Source organism: Pristiophorus japonicus, chromosome 5 (genome assembly GCF_044704955.1).
Source record: "Pristiophorus japonicus isolate sPriJap1 chromosome 5, sPriJap1.hap1, whole genome shotgun sequence".
Classification (NCBI taxonomy): domain Eukaryota; kingdom Metazoa; phylum Chordata; class Chondrichthyes; family Pristiophoridae; genus Pristiophorus; species Pristiophorus japonicus.
In genome coordinates, this window is record NC_091981.1 from 293,773,621 (window position 1) to 293,794,700 (window position 21,080).

At 45.5% G+C, this 21,080-nt stretch overlaps 1 protein-coding gene across 15 annotated transcripts in view; it reads left to right on the forward strand.

Moving 5' to 3' along the window:
- LOC139264759 (speriolin-like) overlaps positions 1-21,080 on the forward strand; it is a 395,630-nt gene that overhangs the window by 239,191 nt on the left and 135,359 nt on the right. For 12 of the 15 annotated variants that reach the window (XM_070881830.1, XM_070881833.1, XM_070881832.1 and 9 more), the window contains one exon: positions 3,777-3,866. The exons of the other annotated variants lie outside the window; for them this stretch is intronic. In XM_070881830.1, the coding sequence (XP_070737931.1) occupies positions 3,777-3,866 (90 nt within the window). The remainder of the gene's footprint in view (positions 1-3,776; positions 3,867-21,080) is intronic. 15 annotated transcript variants of the gene reach the window in all.

The following is a 21,080-nucleotide window of genomic DNA, read 5'->3' on the forward strand; positions in this document are numbered from 1 at the left end:
ATTTGGAACTCTCTTCCGGAAATGGTAATTGATGCTGGGTCAATGTTAATTTTAAATCTGAGATTGATCGGTTTCTGGTAACCAAAGTTATTCAGGGCTATGGTCACAGATCAGTCATGATCTCATTGAATGGTGGAACAGGCTCAATGAGCTAAACAGCCAACTCCTGTTCCTATATTCCTCCATGCCCCATGTCGACACACCTTATCCTGGTCCATGTCCTAGGTTCAAGTATCCTTGCAAATTCAGGGTTTTGCCTTATGTATACTTTTGGCTACAGTGCTACTAGTAACTCCCGTAATGTATTTGAGAACCTTACAGTTGATACGGCCCAATATCTAACTATACAATAGTATAATTCCAGGGTGTGACCTTGTGACCTGAACTGAATATTTGGGAGTAATTTTATCCCAAAAAACGGGTGGTTTGGGGTCGGATGTGAGGTTAACGAGTTAGACATCTTGATTGCGACCCCGACCCGCTCACTTCCGGTTTAACCTCGCAGGAAGGAGGTGGGTTGGCACTTTAAATACTATAGTGAGGCTCCGAACCGCATGGTGATCCACCATTTTAAATTTGACTCTGTTTGGTCTTGTTTCCCGGGCCCAGCTAAGGGAAGGTGAGAACGGCTGCATCCAGGAACTAAGCTCCTTTCCATTTACCTGCTGGATCTACCCTGCAATAGACACTGCCTGATCCTTCTGTTCTTCCCCCCCCCACCCCCTGAGGCCACCAATTCCCCCACAAAATTTACGATCTGCCCCCCCAACCACCTCCCCCCTGTCGAAATCTCGACCTCCGAAAAGAAAGACTCCGACACTTACAGCTCCGGTAGAAGTTTCCTTTTTAATTTACTTGCTCGCAAGGAGTAGGTTTCACTCAGTCAAGGGCTAAATGAACACCTCCGAAATGGTTCAGTTTAACAAGATATTTATACAGTAAAACCAAAGTTCTGGCCTCTCCCTGTGTATTGCTCTGTCTCACAGTCAGTGAATACAGATAAAGAGTTAATTACTATATCCTGGTCCTGACATGGTGTCCAGATATTTCCTTTTGTCAGGGTTATCAGAAAGCCAAACGGCCATTACTCCATGAGTCATAGGTAATGGGCTATCACCTGTCTTGTATTGTGTCAGGATTGTTTCAATTTCCTGGTCAGTTTATCTGTTTGCATCAAATGGATGAGGTAAAGGAAAGAGATAATGGCTAGAAGATAAGGGTGGGGTGACATGGAACTCCTGTAGTGTAGACAATAGGAGAGCACCATGGGGGGTTACTTGTCTCAGCATGACTTGTCTCCTAGCTGTCTGATGGCCATCAGCCATCTAACAGCAGGTTTAGCTGTTTATGCAAGCTGACTGCTAAAATGCAGAAAGTTCTGGAAGGGCCAGGACTCCATTTTAATCAAAAGGCACACAAATACCGTATGGTATCAGCTTAGATAAAAATACTTTCCACACCCCCCGCTCCCCCCCGCCCCGAGTCTTCTGAGCCCCCTCCTACAAGGCTCCTGTGAAGTATGTTGGAAAGTTTTACTATGTTAAAGTCGCTATATAAATGTAAATTGTTGTTATTGCTGTGATGCTGTGAGTGCATAACAAAAGAGAAGTAGACTTCATAACCTATTATTTCCCTTAAATGCATTACGTCATAATACATGCCCAAATACATGGGTCGTGAATTATGCAACGCTCCTTTAAATTAGGTGGAATTTTTGGCACTAGATAAAGGGGACAGGATGCAATGTAACCAGATCCCCAAATCTTGCCTCTACCCATCCAGATTATCTGCACTATCTACCTCAAGAACTTCAGGCGTTAGATCTCATCTTCTCAAATATATAAGGAGCAATGATAGAAATGGAAATATCAGTATTTAACATGTGACCAGTAAGAGCAAAAGGCTTTAGTCATTTGAGTTGCAGCCTGTGATTTTTGTCTTTAAACCTGTATGAGCTCACTTAAAGCACAGCATTTAAACATAATTCGTTCTTAAATTGTGTGGCTAGTCCAGTTAAGTTTCTGGTCCATGATGACCTCCAGGATGTTGATGGTGGGTGATTCGGAGAAGATAATGCCGTTGAATATCAAGGTGCGGAGGTTAGACTCAATTGTTGGCGATAGTCATTGCCTGTTTGACTTAAGTGTGTTAAAGGTTCAGCTAAAATAGTGTACAACAGAATATGACACAAATGTGTTATGTGTTCATTCAGTATCACAAAAAGTAATTTTTAGGCTATCTCTTAACCTGCAACATGTTAGGAGGGTAGAACCATGAGGGTCTATGGAGTGTCCTCCTCCGTTTCGGATGACCCCAAAAGTTCATCACCACCTCCGCCTGCTCCACGACGACATACAGTCAGTGATCCTTACCAACGGATCCATTACACGTCCGGACCGGGGTCAAGCAGGGCTGCATCATCGCCCCAACCCTCTTCTCAATGTTCCTCGCTGCCATGCTCCACCTCACAGTCAACAAGCTCCCCGCTGGAGAGGAACGAAACTACAGAACCAGTGGAAACCTGCACAACCTTTGTCATCTCCAGGCCGGGTCCAAGACCACCCCAACCTCTGTCGTTGAGCTACAGTGCGCGGACGACGCCCACGTCTGCATCTGCGCACATACAGAAGCTGAACTCCAGGACATAGTCGACGTATTTACTGAGGCGTACGAAAGCCTGGGCCTTACACTAAACATTCGTAAGACAAAGCTCCTCCACCAGCCTGTCCTTGCCGCACAGCACTGCCCCCCCAGTCATCAAGATCCACGGCGTGGCCCTGGACAAAGTGGACCATTTCCCATACCTCGGGAGCCTCTTATCAACAAGAGCAGACATTGATGACGAGATTCAACACCGCCTTCAGTGCGCCAGTGCAGCCTTCGGCCGCCTGAGGAAAAGAGCGTTTGAAGACTAGGCCCTCAAATCTGCCACCAAGCTCATGGTCTACAGGGCTGTAGTAATACCCGCCCTCCTGTATGGCTCAGAGACATGGACCATGTACAGTAGACACCTCAAATTGCTGGAGAAATACCACCAACGATGTCTCCGCAAGATCCTACAAATCCCGTGGGAGAACAGACGCACCAACATTAGCGTCCTCGACCAGGCCAACATCCCCAGCATTGAAGCACTGAACACACTTGATCAGCTCCGCTGGGCAGGCCACATCGTTCGCATGCCAGACACGCGACTCCCAAAGCAAGCGCTCTTCACAGCAAATGAGCCAAAGGTGGACAGAGGAAACGTTACAAGGACACCCTCAAAGCCTCCCTGATAAAGTGCAACATCCCCACTGACACCTGGGAGACCCTGGCCAAAGACCGCCCTAAGTGGAGGAAGTGCATCTGGGAGGGCGCTGAGCACCTCGAGCCCCATCGCCGAGAGCATGCAGAAATCAAGCGCAGGCCGTGGAAAGGGCGTGCGGCAAACCTGTCCCACCCACCCCTTCCCTCAACGACTATATGTCCCACAGTGACAGGGACTGTGGCTCTCGTATTGGATTGTTCAACCACTTAAGGACTCACTTTAAGAGTGGAAGCAAGTCTTCTTCGATTCCAAGGCATTGCCTATGATGACTATCTAAGTTTCACCCTTGAAAATGGTGAATATCACCAACAGTAATTTATAGACGACATTTTCTATTGGCTTTCAATATTTAAATAGGTAAAACTCAAAGAAATTGCAAAAAGAAAAGGACACCAAGGACTTGGACACAAGGACAGAATGGGTACATTGTTATTTTGACCAATCAAGTAATTGCTTCTCTGTCCAATAGCAGTGCGATCTACAAGGAGGAAATATCCCAGAGGCCATATCAGGCGAAGGGCTCTCCACACGTTGAGGCGTGCTGCTGCAACAAAATCAGGTATATTAGATAACAAGCAGATGTAAGACTGTGAGTTCTAGAAATTGGGATTAGTCTTTGGAAATACTTGATGTAGTGGCTTGATAGTGGCATTATGGATCAGTGGCACTATAACTCAATGCAATGACATTCTCACTGTGTAGGGATAAGAGGAGGACAGAGCAAGGGGGAGAGTTGAAGGAGCGCAAAAGTATTGCCAGGCGATAATCCTTTTCTCATCCAGGGAACTTCCACTTTAGAGCTCCAAGAGAGAAGTAGAGCGCTAAATCAGGTGCTCTCACTACCCTTAGTGCGCTTTCGTAAGTGAGAGGGGTAGTAGTGGCAGAGCGCTGAACAATGATGGGCTCCATCACTTTTCAGGCTCTCTCTGTGGGGCCACGGGACCTGTGCTACAGGCATAGCAGCCCTATGGACTCAGAGAGCGGCGCTGATGAATCAGGACATCAAATGCAATCGGGATGCACCAGACTGGGGAGAGAAGTAGATTTTGCCCTACCTGACCACCACTGCCTTTAACTATCACTCCCCAAGCGGCCAGCCGAGGTGACAACGCCTCCTGCATCTGCCATTGTCGACGCCCGGTGATGCTGCATTGGGCGGAACCGAATATCACATCCGGGTCACTGCTCACCGGATGACGTCATGATCTACGAGGCGCAAGAGAGCGAGGTGGTAAGTTTTAACGCCACTGCAAAACCGCCAAGGAAATTTGCGGGTGCCAGTGAATTTGCCGTGCCCAGCCAGTAACCCCTTAGTGCCCCGTTACCACACACACACAGCTCCCCCCCCCCCCTTAGAGGTGCTAACGGTAGGTGCAAACCAGGCAAATTTCTTCCCCCATGTGTCCATCTGAACTGGCTCCGTTTAACATCACATCCAAAAGATGGTACCTCTGACAATGCAGCATTCCTTTAGTGCAGTCTAGATTATGTGCTCAAATTCTGACGTCCTTGAACCCACAACCTTTTGTTTAGGAGGTGAGAGTGTTACCCGTTGAGCCAAATCAACATTTGGGAGCTTGAGAGCGAATTCATGAGGGAGCTAGAGGTGAATTTTTTTTGCTGAGGTGGGAGTGGAGGGACCACTGAAAAGCTGTATTGAGACACTAGCTGTGAGTATGGATGGGGGAGTTTAAAAGAAAGGTAAAATTGAATGAGGAGAGGAAGGCAGAGCAATTGGAGAATAGAGGGCTGAGGAAGTTTAGGTGTTATTTCAAATCACCAAAGATCAGAAACTGCTCAGTGCAAAAGCTAAAGGTGAAGAGAAAGGTGAACATCTAAGTGAGGAAGTCAACATGAGGCTTGAGAGAGCAGCAAGGACTTTGAATGAGAGGTGAGAAGGACAAAAAAGGATGAGATGCTCAATGAGGAGTTGCCAGATGAATAATGGTCAGGCCAAGCTGCCACTTGGCATTAAGGGCTATGCCACTGTTGTCGTGCTTTGTATGGAACAGGTGATGGAAAATATAGCCAGATGGAAAGGCTTCAGTAAGGGGGAAGGAAACACCAAACCTTATCCATATTTCTATGTGTAAGGATGTCAAACGCCTGATTTCAGTGAAGTACGCATTCTAGAGGGTTCACTTGTTCACTGGATTGATCCCTGGGATGAGAGAGTTGTCCTATGAGGAGTGTTTGAGTAGACTGGGCCTATATTGTCTGGAGTTTAGAAGAATGAGAGTGATTTCATTGAAATATATAAGATTCTGAGGGGAATTGACAGGGTCGATGCTGAGAGGCTGTTTCCCCTGGCTGGAGAGTCTAGAACTAGGGGGGGGGCATAGTCTCAGGATAAGGGATCGGCCATTTAAGACAGAAATGAGGAGGAATTTCTTCACTCAGAGGGCTGTGAATCTTTAGAAAAATTCTAACCCAAAGGGCTGTGGATATGAATCATTGAGGAAATTCAAGGCTGAGATAGATGGATTTTTGGACTCATGGGGAATCAAGCGATTATGGGGATTGGGCAAGAAAATGGAGTTGAGATTGAAGATCAGCCATGATCTCATTGAATGGTGGACCAGGCTTGAAAGGGGTATGGCCTACTCCTGCGCCAAATTTTTATGTTCCAATGTTCTTATGAGGACGATACAGAGCAGATTGGTGATTGATGATCCACAAGTGGGGTTAGAGAGGGGCTATGGAAGAGTGTGAGAAGGTTACAGAAGTTAGTCTAGGAGGAGCAGGAGGGGTGAGATGGCCGAACAGCAGGGGATGCAACAATTAGAGTTGATGCTGTGGAAGCGTCAGTGATAAGCACAACACTGGGAGTGCCAGAGAATAGCAAAGGAGTGCAGTTGGAAGCTGAAGGCTCATTCAAGTGGGACTCAAACCGGGACAAGAGCAGGACAGAAGACGGACTGATGAATATTGAGGAGTGGGAGATACAAACACTGGAGCCATGGTCTGGAGAAAGGGTTGAACAAAGGATCATTGCTGGATGAGAGAGGGCCTAGAAATTGCAGAAAAAGGAAAATAGGGTCGGGAGCAAATAGACACAGAGGGGAATTTTTTAATCCATGTACAAATAGCAAAGATACTGGTGCAAAAATAAATGGTCTTTGGATAAGACCGATAAGAGAGAAGGGTAATGTTGCCTGGACTGGAGAAGTTTAGCTATGAGGAAAGATTGGACAGGCTGGGTTTGTTTTGTTTGGAACAGAGGAGGCTGAGGGGAGACCTTATTGAGGTGTATAAAAATTATGAGGGGCCTAGACAGAATGGATAGGAAGGACCTATTTCCCTTAGCAGTGGGGTCAATAACCAAGGGGCATAGATTTAAAGTAATTGGTATGAGGTTTAGAGGGGATTTGAGGGGAAATGTTTTCACCTAGAAGGTGGTGGGGGTCTGGAACTCACTGCCTGAAAGGGTGGTAGAGGCAGAAACCTTCACCACATTTAAAAAGTACTTGGATATTCACTTGAATTGCCGTAACCTACAAGATTACGGACCAAGAGCTGGAAAGTGAGATTAGTTTGGATAGCTCTTTGTCGGCTGGAGAGAAATAGCTTTCTTCCGTTCAATATCTGAGGGCTAGTCTGAGAAATGGAACCCATATCAGGCACTATCAGACAATAGTTCATCTACAGGAGAATTTTATTGCAGACAAGGACCTAGAAATTGGCCTTCTCAGCTCCTCCCATTATCGTCTCTGGCGGGTGATAATAAGGCGCTAAGCACTTACCAACGGGCGCAGCGAGGCGGTCGACTGCCGCTGTATTCGGCAGGAGGTTTGCGGCGGCGGTATGGCATTGTGCCCCGATCTCCTTCGCCCGGAGATCGTGACATCATCGCTGTTCGCATCACCCAGGTAGTGCTCCGGACCCGAAGTTCGGTTCCGTTCCCTGCACTTCAGATGCCTTAACAGATCTGGAATAGCCCTTCAGTCCGCACCAACTAGGGTCTCCAGAATTGTTGCAGCAGCAATTTTAGTGCTGCATGAGAAGCGCACAGCCTCTTCAGAGGAGCAGGAGGAGGAGCAGGATCATCGGCTGGGAGACCAGGAGGAGCAGGAGCTGGAGGAAGCTGCAGGCCAGATCCCACCAGCAGCCGAGCACATTGCTGACCAGGAGCCCTCGAATGGCCTCATCATGCCCAGAGTTAGTTAACTTTATGCAATACACCCACATGACTTCCACATGCTGCATCAGGTTGGCACCACCTCACAGCAACACCATAAAGAATCCCTTTAAAGGATAACTGACCAAGCCATTAATTTTACACTGACCAACATTGCTGGAGGTGCCATTATGTTTCACCAGTCACTGCAACTCACTAGGCCTCCTCCAAACCTGCACACAAACTTGTTCAAGACGCTAAACTGGTGAAAATAAAGATTTTTATGGATGACAATACATTAACGGAAACTTAACATTAACATTGAATAAAACATTCAAGTGGCCACCTTTGTGAATCTACTTGTGTGTCATCTTTCTCTTCCATGTGCTTCTACGAAGTGCAACCCCTGTGGCTTCAGCAGAGGCTCACTTCCCTGCTACAGACACTCTTAGTGGATGTCCTTTGGGTTTTGGAGCCTTTGATGGCCCCACCAAAGTCTGCTCCACCTGCGACTGTGCAGGGGAAGACTCGGCCATTGCGATCCGAGGAGCCACCTTGGGGCTCTGACTAAGGGGGTTGGTGGCAACGAGGGAGAGGTATAAGCACTTTGAGAGGAGCCCACACTTCCATGTCCCCTCTCACCATCATCCCTCTCATGGGCCACCTGTACTTCTCTGTTAGCAACAAGCTGGAGAGCACCTTGCTACACATGGAGTGATTGTAACCAGAGTAGTTCATTGGGGAATTTGAAAAGAGTGGGAATTCAGACAAGAGGGGAAAGGAACGAATTGAAGGAGGTGATCAGTAGTGGTAGATTTCCAAAAAAAAACAAGGACAGTAGATGGTTGATAAGAACATAGGAGCCATACGGCCCCTCGAGCCTGCTCAGCCATTTAATACGATCCTGGCTGATCCGATCATTGAATCAGGTCCACTTCCCTGCCTGCTCCCCATAACCCCTTAATCCCTTATCGGTTAAGAAACTGTCTATCTCTGTCTTAAATTTATTCAATGACCCAGCTTCCACAGCTCTCTGAGGCAGCGAATTCCACAGATTTACAACCCTCTGAGAGAAGAAATTCCTCCTCATCTCTGTGTTAAATGGGCGGCACCTAATTCTAAGATTATGCCCTCTAGTTCTAGTCTCCCCTATCAGTGGAAACATCCTCTTTGCATCCACCTTGTCAAGCACCCTGATAATCTTATTCGTTTCGATAAGATCACCTCTCATTCTTCTGAATTCCAATGAGTAAAGGCCCAACCTACTCAACCTACTCAACCTTTCCTCAATACTCAACCCCTCATCCCCAGAATCAACCTAGTGAACCTTCTCTGAACCACCTCCAAATCAAGTATATCCTTTCGTAAATATGGAAACCAAAACGACATGCAGTATTCCAGGTGTGGCCTCACCCATACCTTATATAGCTGTAGCAAGACTTCCCTGCTTTTATACTCCATCCCCTTTGCAATAAAGGCAAAGATTCCATTGGCCTTCCTGATCACTTGCTGTACCTGCATACTATTCTTTTGTGTTTCATGCACAAGACTACCCCCAGGTCCTGCTGTAGTGCGGCACTTTACAATCTTTTTCATTTAAATAATAACTTGCTCTTTGATTTTTTGTTCTGCCAAAGTGCGTGACCTCACGCTTTTCAACATTATACTCCATCTGCCAAATCTTTGCCCACTCACTTAGTCTGTCTATGTCCTTTTGCAGATTTTTTGTGTCCTCCTCACACATTGCTTTTCCTCCCATCTTTGTATCGTCAGCAAACTTGGCTATGTTGCACTCAGTCCCTTCTTCTAAGTTGTTTATATAGATTATAAATAGTTGGGGTTTCAGCACTGATCCCTGCGGCACCCCACTAGTTACTGGTTGCCATTCCATGCCAATCCTCTATCCATGCTAATATATTACCACCCAACCCCGTGAACTTTTATCTTGTGCAGTAATCTTTTATATGGCACCTTGTCAAATGCCTTCTGGAAGTCCAAATACACCACATCCACTGGTTCCCCTTTAAACCACCCTGTTTGTACATCCTCAAAGAACTCCAGCAAATTTGTCAAACATAACTTCTCCTTCATAAATCCATGCTGACTCTGCCTGACCGAATTATGCTTTTCCAAATGTCCTGCTACTGCTTCTTTAATAATGGACTCCAACATTTTCCCAACCACAGATGTTAGGCTAACTGGTCTATAGTTTCCTGCTTTTTGTCTGCCTCCTTTTTTAAATAGGGGCATTACATTTGCAGTTTTCCAATTTGCTGGGATCTCTCCAGAATCCAAGGAATTTTGGTAAATTACAACGAATGCATCCACAATCCCTGCCGCTACTTCTCTTGAGACCCTAGGATGCAAGCCATCAGGTCCAGGCGATTTATCTGCCTTTAGTCCCATTATCTTACTGAGTACCACCTCCTTAGTGATTGTGATTGTGTTACGCTCCTCCGCCCCATAGCCCCCAGACTATCCACTGTCGGAATATTGTTAGTGTCCTCTACCATAAAGACTGATACAAAATATTTGTTCAGAGTTTCTGCCATCTCCATATTCCCCATTTCTAAGGGACCAACATTTACTTTAGCCATCCTTTTCCTTTTTATATACCTATAGAAGCTCTTGCTGTCTGTTTTTATATTTTGCGCTAGTTTACTTTCAAAGTCTATCTTCCCTTTCTTAATCATTTTCTTTAGTCGTTCTTTGCTGGCTTTTAAAAGCTTTCCAGTCTTCTGTCCTCCCGATAGTTTTGGCCACTTTGTATGCCCTTGATTTTAATGGGATACCTTCCTTTATTTCTTTAGTTAGCCACAGATTGCTATCTTTTCTCTTATACCCTTTCCTTTTCACTGGAATATATTTTTCTTGAGAGTTGTGAAATATCTCCTTAAATGTACACCACTGTTCACCAACCGTCCTACACTTTAATCTATTTTCCCAGTCAACTCTGCCCTCATACCTTCATAGTCTCCTTTATTTAAGCTTAGTACGCTGGTTAGAGATCCACCTTTCTCACCCTCCATCTGAATTTGAAATTCAATCAGGCTATGTTGACTCATTCCGAGGGGATCCTTTACTAGGAGATTGTTTATTAATCCTGTTTCATTACACAGCACCAGATTTAAGAAAGCCTGCCCTCTGGTTCCGTTACATACTGCTCAAGAAACCCATCCCTTACGCACTATGAACTCCTCCTCAAGGCTATCCTGACCAATTTAATTTGTCCAATCAATATGGAGGTTAAAATCACCCATGATTATTGCTGTTCCCTTTTTACAAGCCCCCACTATTTCCTGGTTTATGCTCCAACCAACAGAGTTGTTACTGTTAGGGGGCCTATAGACTACACCCACCAGTGACTTTTTCCCCTTATTGTTCCTTATCTCCACCCAAACTGTTTCAACATCCTTATCATTTGAGCCAATATCGTTTCTTACTATTGCAGTGATTCCATCCTTTATTAATCGAGCAATAGGACAGGTAAATATGGTGGTTAAGAAGGCATGTGGAATACTCTTATTAACTAAGGCATAGAATATAAGAACATGGAGGTTATGCCTCAACAGTATAAAAAGCTAGTTAGGCCACAGTTAGAGTACTGCGTGCAGTTCTGCTCACCGCATTACAGGGATGATATGATTGCACAAGAGAGGGTATAGAGAAGATTTACAAAGATGTTGCCAGGACTGGAGAATTTTAGATATGAGGAAAGATTGGATAGGCTATGATTGTTTTCTTTGGAACAGAAAAGGCTGAGGGGAAATGTAATTCAGGTGCATAAAATTATGAGGGGCCTAGATACAGTGTATAGGAAGCACCTGTTTCCCTTAGCAGAGGGGTCAACAACCAGGGGGCATAGATTTAAAGTAATTGGTAGAGGATTAGAGGAAGTTGAGGAGATATTTTTTCACCCAGAGGGTGGTGGGGGTCTGGAACTCACTGCCTGAAAGTGTGGTAGAGGCAGAAACCCTCATAGCATTTAATAAGTACGTGGATATGCATTTGAAGTGCCATAATAGAGATTGATAGATTTTTGGAAATAAAGGGAATCGAGCGATATGGGGATAGTGCAGGTAAGTGGAGTTGAGGTAGAAGATCAGCCATGATCTCATTGAATGATGGAGCAGTGGTCGAGGGGGCCAATTGGCCTACTGTTGTGGAAAAATATTTCCGAGACTATATAATATATAAAGAGAGGTTGATTAAATCGGAGACAAAGCTTTGGGAGAAGTGTTAGAGACCCCTGTCTCTGAACCACTTCTCAAATTGGTATCTCCAGTGAGGTTCTTTTATCTTACAAATTACGTCATTTTACATCACATGTTTTAGCACTAGTCCTTAAGTCTAATCATCGCATTACAAGGTTTACTATCCAAGGCTGAGTTCTTGATATAAACCAGCCTTCATTGTGACAGGGCACTATAAACAAGTGCAGGCCTTTTGGCACCGGTATAGACAAACTTCCCACTTAATTATCTCTCCAGTCGTTCATTATCTCACTTTCCTATCTCCATAACTCAAGGCCAGCATACCTTGAGGTCTAACTGTTTTTTTATATAAAGCATAATGAATCAGTATTGTCCCTTATAAAATTCATTAAAGGGGAAAATAAAAACAAATGTTTGGTCCCGTATACTAGTCCAGTATATGTCCAAAAATCCGCTCCAACAATATTCCCCCTTTTGGTCCTGGAGGATGTTCACGAAATCCAGATGACCACAATGATATTAACATGGTGTCATATTTTCGTCCTTTGGGGTATGTTACTTCCCTGATGTTCCGTATCTTCACCTTGCCTGTAGCTCTAGGCTACCCTTCAAAGATAGTGGTCGGTGTCATCGTCGTCTGTTTCTTCATCCTTGGTGTCTTCAGGTATTTCCATCAGGTGTGCTTCTTCTTCGGCGATTACACTGGTTACTGGCATCAGTCGGGCCATCATAACTTTACAGCAGATATTAAAACACCCGATAATCAGACAGCAAGTAATTATTATTACTACCAGAATAATTACTCCATGCATAAGATAGGACCTCCAGGATCCCCCTAACAGCCAGTCAAACCAGCCAGATCTTCCTGCTGTTGTGAATAACTTATTTACCTCCCTTCTTATGTGATCAGCGAGGTTGGTTATGTTTTCTGAATTATCGGGAATGTAAGTGCAACATTCAGCTCCAATTAAGGCACATGTGCCCCCACTTTGTGCTAGTATATAATCTAGGGCCATTCGGTTCTGGAGTACCATTGTGCGTATGGCTACCATTTAATCCGTTATGCCCTCTATTGCTTCAGCAGTGTCGTTAACTGTTCCAGTACCCTCTCTAGGTTACGTAATTCATCCATGGTGCGTCCTATCCCGAATGGGAGCATCATGACCCCAAATAGCCTCTCTACCGGGGTAAGATCTCGTCTTAGTCGACCTGGTGTCTGTACTTCTGCTAAAGTACGTACCCATCTGACAAAAGGGGACCACATATCCCAAATAACAGGACCCCCTCCAGTCCTGTGGCAACCAGGGGTAGGCCTTATGCCTGCACACAAAATAAGTGCCATTGTATGCTGTTAGATTCGATCCCAATCTCTCTCTCAGCCCCCATCGCCACCTAATCTTAGGGTCCCAGTCCTGGCTACTTGTCTGATTCTTCAAACCCTCTATTTCAAAGAACCCCTGGTTTGTTGTTTCGCTGGCTATTGTGTTCCACCTGGTGAGGTTAAAGTATTGCGTACAATTGCTATATCCTGCTACAAAACCTGTTTTCTCACCAGTCAGGTTTCTAGTGAAACAAATGTCAGCGGTGGGCCTTCCAACTCCTGAGGTGTTGGTCAAAACCAGGGACGGGGGTCGTACCGACCTGTTGTATTCCGGCTGGTACCATCCGTCAATGCATCCAAAAGGTAACCCCCCGATCTCCACGTTTCTTTATTACCCACTCTGGTTCCAAGTATCATTTACTTCCCCTGTACCGTTTTGTCGCATTACCCACTCTGCTACTTCCGAAATGTTAAGGGAGATTGACCTCAAAGGTATGCCTCCTTTGCTGTGTATGGGGATGTGCGAACATACCCAGCAACTAGAAAAGTTCTCATTTTGCGCATAAACATAAGACATGTACAACAAGGTATTCACATGTAACTCTCGTTTTGGTCTAGCTAGCAGGCCGGACCTAACACGAACTATGATAATCGCACCGATCGCAATATATAGTTTCATCTTATTACTCTATAATTAACAAATAGTCAAAGGCAAAATGGCCCTATGGCTTGCTTGAAGAATCTCTCGCTGTCAATCTGTAAATAGACAAACAACAACTAATACGTGTGCTAAACGGCTGGTTCAAAAACCTTAAGCTGGGTCCGATGCTTCCATTGCCCGTTCCCTTTAATATCGATGCAGGCACAAGTGTCCCTGCTGATTATAACCTCATACGGTCCTATCCATTTTGATGCAAACCCCGGTTTTCCCGGGAGGACCCTTACCATAACGCGACTTCCCGCCAACGGGACTTCAGGGAGCTTTGTAAGCTCTGCTTCCGCGTCTCTTTCTTCCAGATTGTCCCTAACTAATTTATGCATCCCTTTTAATTGAGTACTTAGTTCCAAAGCATACTGTTTTATTTTGTCTTTTAATGGGCCTACATCGGCCCCCACTGTTATGATGTTCTCTGGTAATTGCATTGCCCTTCCTGTCATTAGTTCATAAGGGGTTAATCCAGTTGTCCGGTTTGTCATGGCTCTTAACTTCATCAATATAATGGGTAATACTTCTGTCCACGTTTTTCCTGACATTTTCATGGCTTCTGCCAGGGCGTTCTTAAGGGTATGGTTCATAGAAACATAGAAAATAGGTGCAGGAGTAGACCATTCGGCCCTTCTAGCCTGCACCGCCATTCAATGAGTTCATGGCTGAACATGCAACTTCAGTACCCCATTCCTGCTTTCTCACCATACCCCTTGATCCCCCTAGTAGTAAGGACTTAATCTAACTCCGTTTTGAATATATTTAGTGAATTGGTCTCAACAACTTTCTGTGGTAGAGAATTCCACAGGTTCACCACTCTCTGGGTGAAGAAATTCCTCCTCATCTCGGTCCTAAATGGCTTACCCCTTATCCTTAGAATGTGTCCCCTGGTTCTGGACTTCCCCAATATTGGGAACATCCTTCCTGCATCTAACCTGTCTAACCCCATCAGAATTTTAAACGTTTCTATGAGGTCCCCTCTCATTCTTCTGAACTCCAGTGAATACAAGCCCAGTTGATCCAGTCTTTCTTGATAGGTCAGTCCCGCCATCCCGGGAATCAGTCTGGTGAACCTTCGCTGCACTCCCTCAATAGCAAGAATGTCCTTCCTCAGGTTAGGAGACCAAAACTGTACACAATACTCCAGGTGTGGCCTCACCAAGGCCCTGTACAACTGTAGCAACACCTCCCTGCCCCTGTACTCAAATCCCCTCGCTATGAAGGCCAACATGCCATTTGCTTTCTTAATCGCCTGCTGTACCAACATGCCAGCCTTTAATGACTGATGTACCATGACACCCAGGTCTCGTTGCACCTCCCCTTTTCCCAATCTGTCACCATTCAGATAATAGTCTGTCTCTCTGTTTTTACCACCAAAGTGGATAACCTCACATTTATCCACATTATATTTCATCTGCCATGCATTTGCCCACTCACCTATCCAAGTCGCTCTGCAGCCTCATAGCATCCTCCTCGCAGCTCACACTGCCACCCAACTTAGTGTCATCCGCAAACTTGGAGATACTACATTTAATCCCCTCGTCTAAATCATTAATGTACAGTGTAAACAGCTGGGGCCCCAGCACAGAATCTTGCGGTACCCCACGAGTCACTGTCTGCCATTCTGAAAAGTCCCCATTTACTCCTACTCTTTGCTTCCTGTCTGACAACCAGTTCTCAGTCCATGTCAGCACACTACCCCCAATCCCATGCGCTTTAACTTTGCACATTAATCTCTTGTGTGGGACCTTGTCGAAAGCCTTCTGAAAGTCCAAATTTCCCACATCAACTGGTTCTCCCTTGTCCACTCTACTGGAAACATCCTCAAAAAATTCCAGAAGATTTGTCAAGCATGATTTCCCTTTCACAAATCCATGCTGACTTGGACCTATCATGTCACCTCTTTCCAAATGCACTGCTATGACATCCTTAATAATTGATTCCATCATTTTACCCACTACCGATGTCAGACTGACTGGTCTATAATTCCCTGTTTTCTCTCTCCTTCCTTTTTTAAAAAGTGGGGTTACATTGGCTACCCTCCACTCGATAGGAACTGATCCAGAGTCAATGGAATGTTGGAAAATGACTGTCAATGCATCCGCTATTTCCAAGGCCACCTCCTTAAGTACTCTGGGATGCAGTCCATCAGGCCCTGGGGATTTATCAGCCTTCAATCCCATCAATTTCCCCAACACAATTTCCCGACTAATAAGGATTTCCCTCAGTTCCTCCTCCTTACTAGACCCTCCGACCCCTTTTATATCCGGAAGGTTGTTTGTGTCCTCCTTAGTGAATACCGAACCAAAGTACTTGTTCAATTGGTCCGCCATTTCTTTGTTCCCCGTTATGACTTCCCCTGATTCTGACTGCAGGGGACCTACGTTTGTTTTTACTAACCATTTGCTCTTTACATATCTATAGAAACTTTTGTAATCCGTCTTAATGTTCCCTGCAAGCTTCTTCTCGTACTCCATTTTCCCTGCCCTAATCAAACCCTTTGTCCTCCTCTGCTGAGTTCTAAATCTCTCCCAGTCCCCGGGTTCGCTGCTATTTCTGGCCAATTTGTATGCCACTTCCTTGGCTTTAATACTATCCCTGATTTCCCTTGATAGCCACGGTTGAGCCACCTTCCTTTTTTTATTTTTACGCTAGACAGGAATGTACAATTGTTGTAGTTCATCCATGCGGTCTCTAAATGTCTGCCATTGCCCATCCACAGTCAACCCCTTAAGTATCATTCGCCAATCTATCCTAGCCAATTCACGCCTCATACCTTCAAAGTTAGCCTTCTTTAAGTTCTGGACCATGGTCTCTGAATTAACTGTTTCATTCTCCATCCTAATGCAGAATTCCACCATATTATGGTCACTCTTCCCCAAGGGACCTCGCACAACGAGATTGCTAATTAATCCTCTCTCATTACACAACACCCAGTCTAAGATGGCCTCCCCCCTAGTTGGTTCCTCGACATATTGGTCTAGAAAACCATCCCTTATGCACTCCAGGAAATCCTCCTCCACCGTATTGCTTCCAGTTTGGTTAACCCAATCTATGTGCATATTAAAGTCACCCATTATAACTGCTGCACCTTTATTGCACGCACCCCTAATCTCATGTTTGATGCCCTCCCCAACATCACTACTATTGTTTGGAGGTCTGTACACAACTCCCACAAACGTTTTTTGCCCTTTGGTGTTCTGCAGCTCTACCCATATAGATTCCACATCATCCAAGCTAATGTCCTTCTGAACTATTGCCTTAATTTCCTCCTTAACCAGCAATGCTACCCCACCTCCTTTTCCTTTTATTCTATCTTTCCTGAATGTTGAATACCCCTGGATGTTGAGTTCCCAGCCCTGATCATCCAGGAGCCACGTCTCCGTAATCCCAATCACATCATATTTGTTAACATCTATTTGCACAGTTAATTCATCCACCTTATTGCAGATACTCCTTGCATTAAGACACAAAGCCTTCAGGCTTGTTATTTTAACACCCTTTGTCCTTTTAGAATTTTGCTGTACAATGGCCCTTTTTGTTCTTTGCCTTGGGTTTCTCTGCCCTCCATTTTTCCTCATCTCCTTTCTGTCTTTTGCTTTTGCCTCCTTTTTGTTTCCCTCTGTCTCCCTGCATTGGTTCCCATCCCCCTGCCATATTAGTTTAACTCCTCCCCAACAGCACTAGCAAACACTCCCCCTAGGACATTGGTTCCGATCCTGCCCAGGTGCAGACCGTCCGGTTTGTACTGGTCCCACCTCCCCCAGAACCGGTTCCAATGCCCCAGGAATTTGAATCCCTCCCTACTGCACCACTGCTCAAGCCACGTATTCATCTGCGCTATCCTGCGATTCCTACTCTGATTAGCACGTGGCACTGGTAGCAATCCCGAGATTACTACTTTTGAGGTCCTACTTTTTAATTTAGCTCCTAGCTCCTTAAATTCGTTTCGTAGGACCTCATCCCTTTTTTTACCTATGTCGTTGGTACCAATGTGCACCACGACAACTGTCTGATCTCCCTCCCTTTTTAGAATGTCCTGCACCCGCTCCGAGACATCCTAGACCCTTGCACCAGGGAGGCAACATACCATCCTGGAGTCTCGGTTGCGGCCGCAGAAACGCCTATCTATTCCCCTTACAATTGAATCCCCTATCACTCGCTCTCCCACTCTTTTTCCTGCCCTCCTGTGCAACAGAGCCAGCCACGGTGCCATGAACTTGGCTGCTGCTGTCCTCCCCTGATGAGTCATCCCCCTCAACAGTTTTGCAGGGGGATGACCACAGGGGACTCCTGCACTACCTTCCTTGCACTGCTCTTCCTGTTGGTCTTCCATTCCCTATCTGGCTGTGGACCCTTTCCCTGCGGTCCGACCAACTCGCGACACGTGATACTCACGTCATTCTCAGCATGCGCTCTACCATCCCAGAACTCTGCGGGTGGTAGGGGATGTGGAATTTTTGTTTTATGCCCATCAGCTGGCATATTGTTTTTACAATTTTTCCGGTGAAGTGGGTGCCTTGGTCAGAATATCCTTGCCACTGTTGAGGCACTCCCCATCGGGGAATCACCTGCTCGGTCAATATCCTTGCCACTGTTGAGGCAGTGCAATCACGTGTGGGGAAAGCTTCCACCCACCGGGTAAATTGATCTATAATCACTAGGCAATATCTTTTTCCATGGGATGGGGGCAAAGGACCTGTGAAATCAATTTGTATGTGTTCCCATGGCCCCAGTGGACGGGGCTGGTGTCCCATTTTAATTTTAATGGGCCTGCCTGGATTATATTGTGCGCACGTAACGCTATATCTCCCCATCCCTTTCCACCACCAATCTCTTCCAAGACTCCCGGTCTTGGCCTCTCGTCCTGAATGAGACAGGCCATGATGCAACTCCAATAAGGTATTCTGTATGCATTCAGGCACCATTACCTTGTCGTTTCATCTCCAAACGTTATCCTTCCCTTGCGTTTGCGCCCTGCTTTGTCCACATACCTATTTCCCCCTCAGAAGTGTCCTGGTGTAGTTTCTCAATACTTATCTGTTTGTCTCGGGCCCCAGCGGCACTGACTGAGGCTTCCTCACACTCTTCCTGTTCTAATGCCTTCTGTGCAGCTACGTCTGCAGCTTTATTTCCCTGGTGACTCAGCCAATCTGCACTGGTTCGGTCCGGCTCCCTCCTGTGGGCTTTAATTTTAATAACCGCTACCTGTTTTGGTTTATTACTGACTGCTAAAAGAGCTTCTATCGTGTACTACCCCGAATGCATATCTACTGTCCGTGTAGATATTAACAATCTTATTTTCCGATAATTCCAGTGCCCGGGTGAGGGCTACCAGTTCTGCCACTTGAGCTGATGACCCCCCATTAATTCGCCCTGATTCAACTGTCTCTAGATCCTGGTTAACTACGGCCCATCCGGTGCGAGGTAGTCCCTCTACGTATTTTCGTGAGCCGTCCACAAACAAGGTTTGTTCTGCGGTTTGAAGGGGGGCGTCTTTTATTCTATCCTCTTCCATATCCTCACATACCTCTTCGCAAAAGTGGGGTTCCCCCTCACCCATCATACCTTCTGCAGGGTTGTTTCCTACATCCCTAATTATGGTTACCGCTTTGTTGGGTGTTAAGAGGACTGCTTCCCACTTTGCCCGTCTCATATTAGATACGGTTCTCAGTTTTCCTGTGTTTCACATTTCTACCAATGTGTGTTTAGTGTGGAGAATGATGTTTCCAGTCATCACCACAGGCTCGCTTAATTGTTACCGCCCAATATTGTTCCCTCACGATTCTTGCATACGTAAAATCTCATGGGTTTCTATAAGTTATCAATTTCCACCAATTGGGTGGTGCTCAGGTAGGCCAGTGTGGGCCGTCCATCTATTCCGTTTATCAGAGCCTTCTTGTCGGTGACGGGAAGGGGCATATTGGTAATGGATATTAAGGCTCCCGTGTCCACTAGCATCTCACACTGTCGGCCCCCTACTAGTGCAGAAACATATATCCTTCCCTCCTTTTTACTTTGTACAGGGGCCGCCGGACATCACAGGGTGGCTTTGTACGCCTGCCACTTCTGGTATTCCTGTTCTGACAGGGTCCTTGCCTTATTAGGATAGCCATTTTTACCATAGCATGTCGCTTCCAGGTGCCCTTTCTTACCACAATACGTACATTGCTTTTCACTGCCTTTCCCTTTGCATTCCCTGGAAAAATAGCCCGGTTTTCCACAATTATGGCAAGTCCCCCTTTTCTGCCCTCCTCCTGTTCCCGTGGCAGAGACCTTTTCCTGCTTTATCTTTTTCTTTTCTAAACTGCTAAAGCTTACTGTTTTAGCCTTTTTCAAAAGTCCCTTTTACACCTTCACAGATAGCTCACCACTCGCCCAGGAGTTTGACCTGATCCCTGAAGGTATTTCTAAATTTAAAACTCTTTTTTTTTACTGAGCTAGAAGCTTTCGTGTCAAGGTTTTACACAAAGGAAAATGGGAGCGTTTTAAAAGGCATTCTTTATCTCATTCCTAGACTAAATTTATGTCTTTCAACCCAATTGCATGTTTTCTTTCGCAAATAAATTCTTTTTTTTTTTACTACCGGTACCATGTATTTTTTTATCTTTTACTCAACAAACCTATCCTTTGTGCATTTCCTAGCTCCGTAACTTATCATCCGAATATATCCACACCTTCGTTTCTAACTTAAAATGTAATACCATAAGGTTCACAGTTTCTTAAACTTCCCACATATAGGACAACACTACGAAGGGTTAAAAAAAATTTCACTCTGTTTGGAAAGAGTGGGTGGAGCTAAAACAGGCAGACAACTCCACACCTTCCCAAACAGGCTTTCATTCATTCCACAGTCAAAATCACTCGAGTACTCTCTTCATTCAAAATAGACACTCACAAAAGTCTCTCTGCATTCAACAAAGCTTATGTCTGGATCCATATGTCACTTAAGATAGTCACTATCAGCTTTTTTATGGCATTACGTAATTACGCAAGTTACAATTAATGATAGGAATTAATTAATGACCCGGGCAGCCCGCGTTTTACATTCCCTTCCTTATCTTCCATGTTCGCCAGTCTCGGACGTTTCCCTTTGTTTCTGTAATACTCATGGCCACGACTACTCTGTGGAGACCCTTTGTCTTCGCAACAAAGCTAGCGTGTTTCCTTACCACCGGAGTTTTCGGCTCTAGGTTGGAGTGATCAGTTCCCTTCCGCACCGACCTTATTTACTAAAGGGACAACTCAAACTGGTTAGTCAGCCTCTTCCCGCTATCTACTTACTCGTATCCTATACACTATCCCGTCGTGCCCGTACACCTCTCTTTTCAGTCTCTAACACCAGATTCCAGATACTGTCTTAAGTGGTCACGTCTGATCGGACAGTATCCTGTTCGTGACGCCATTTTGTTGTG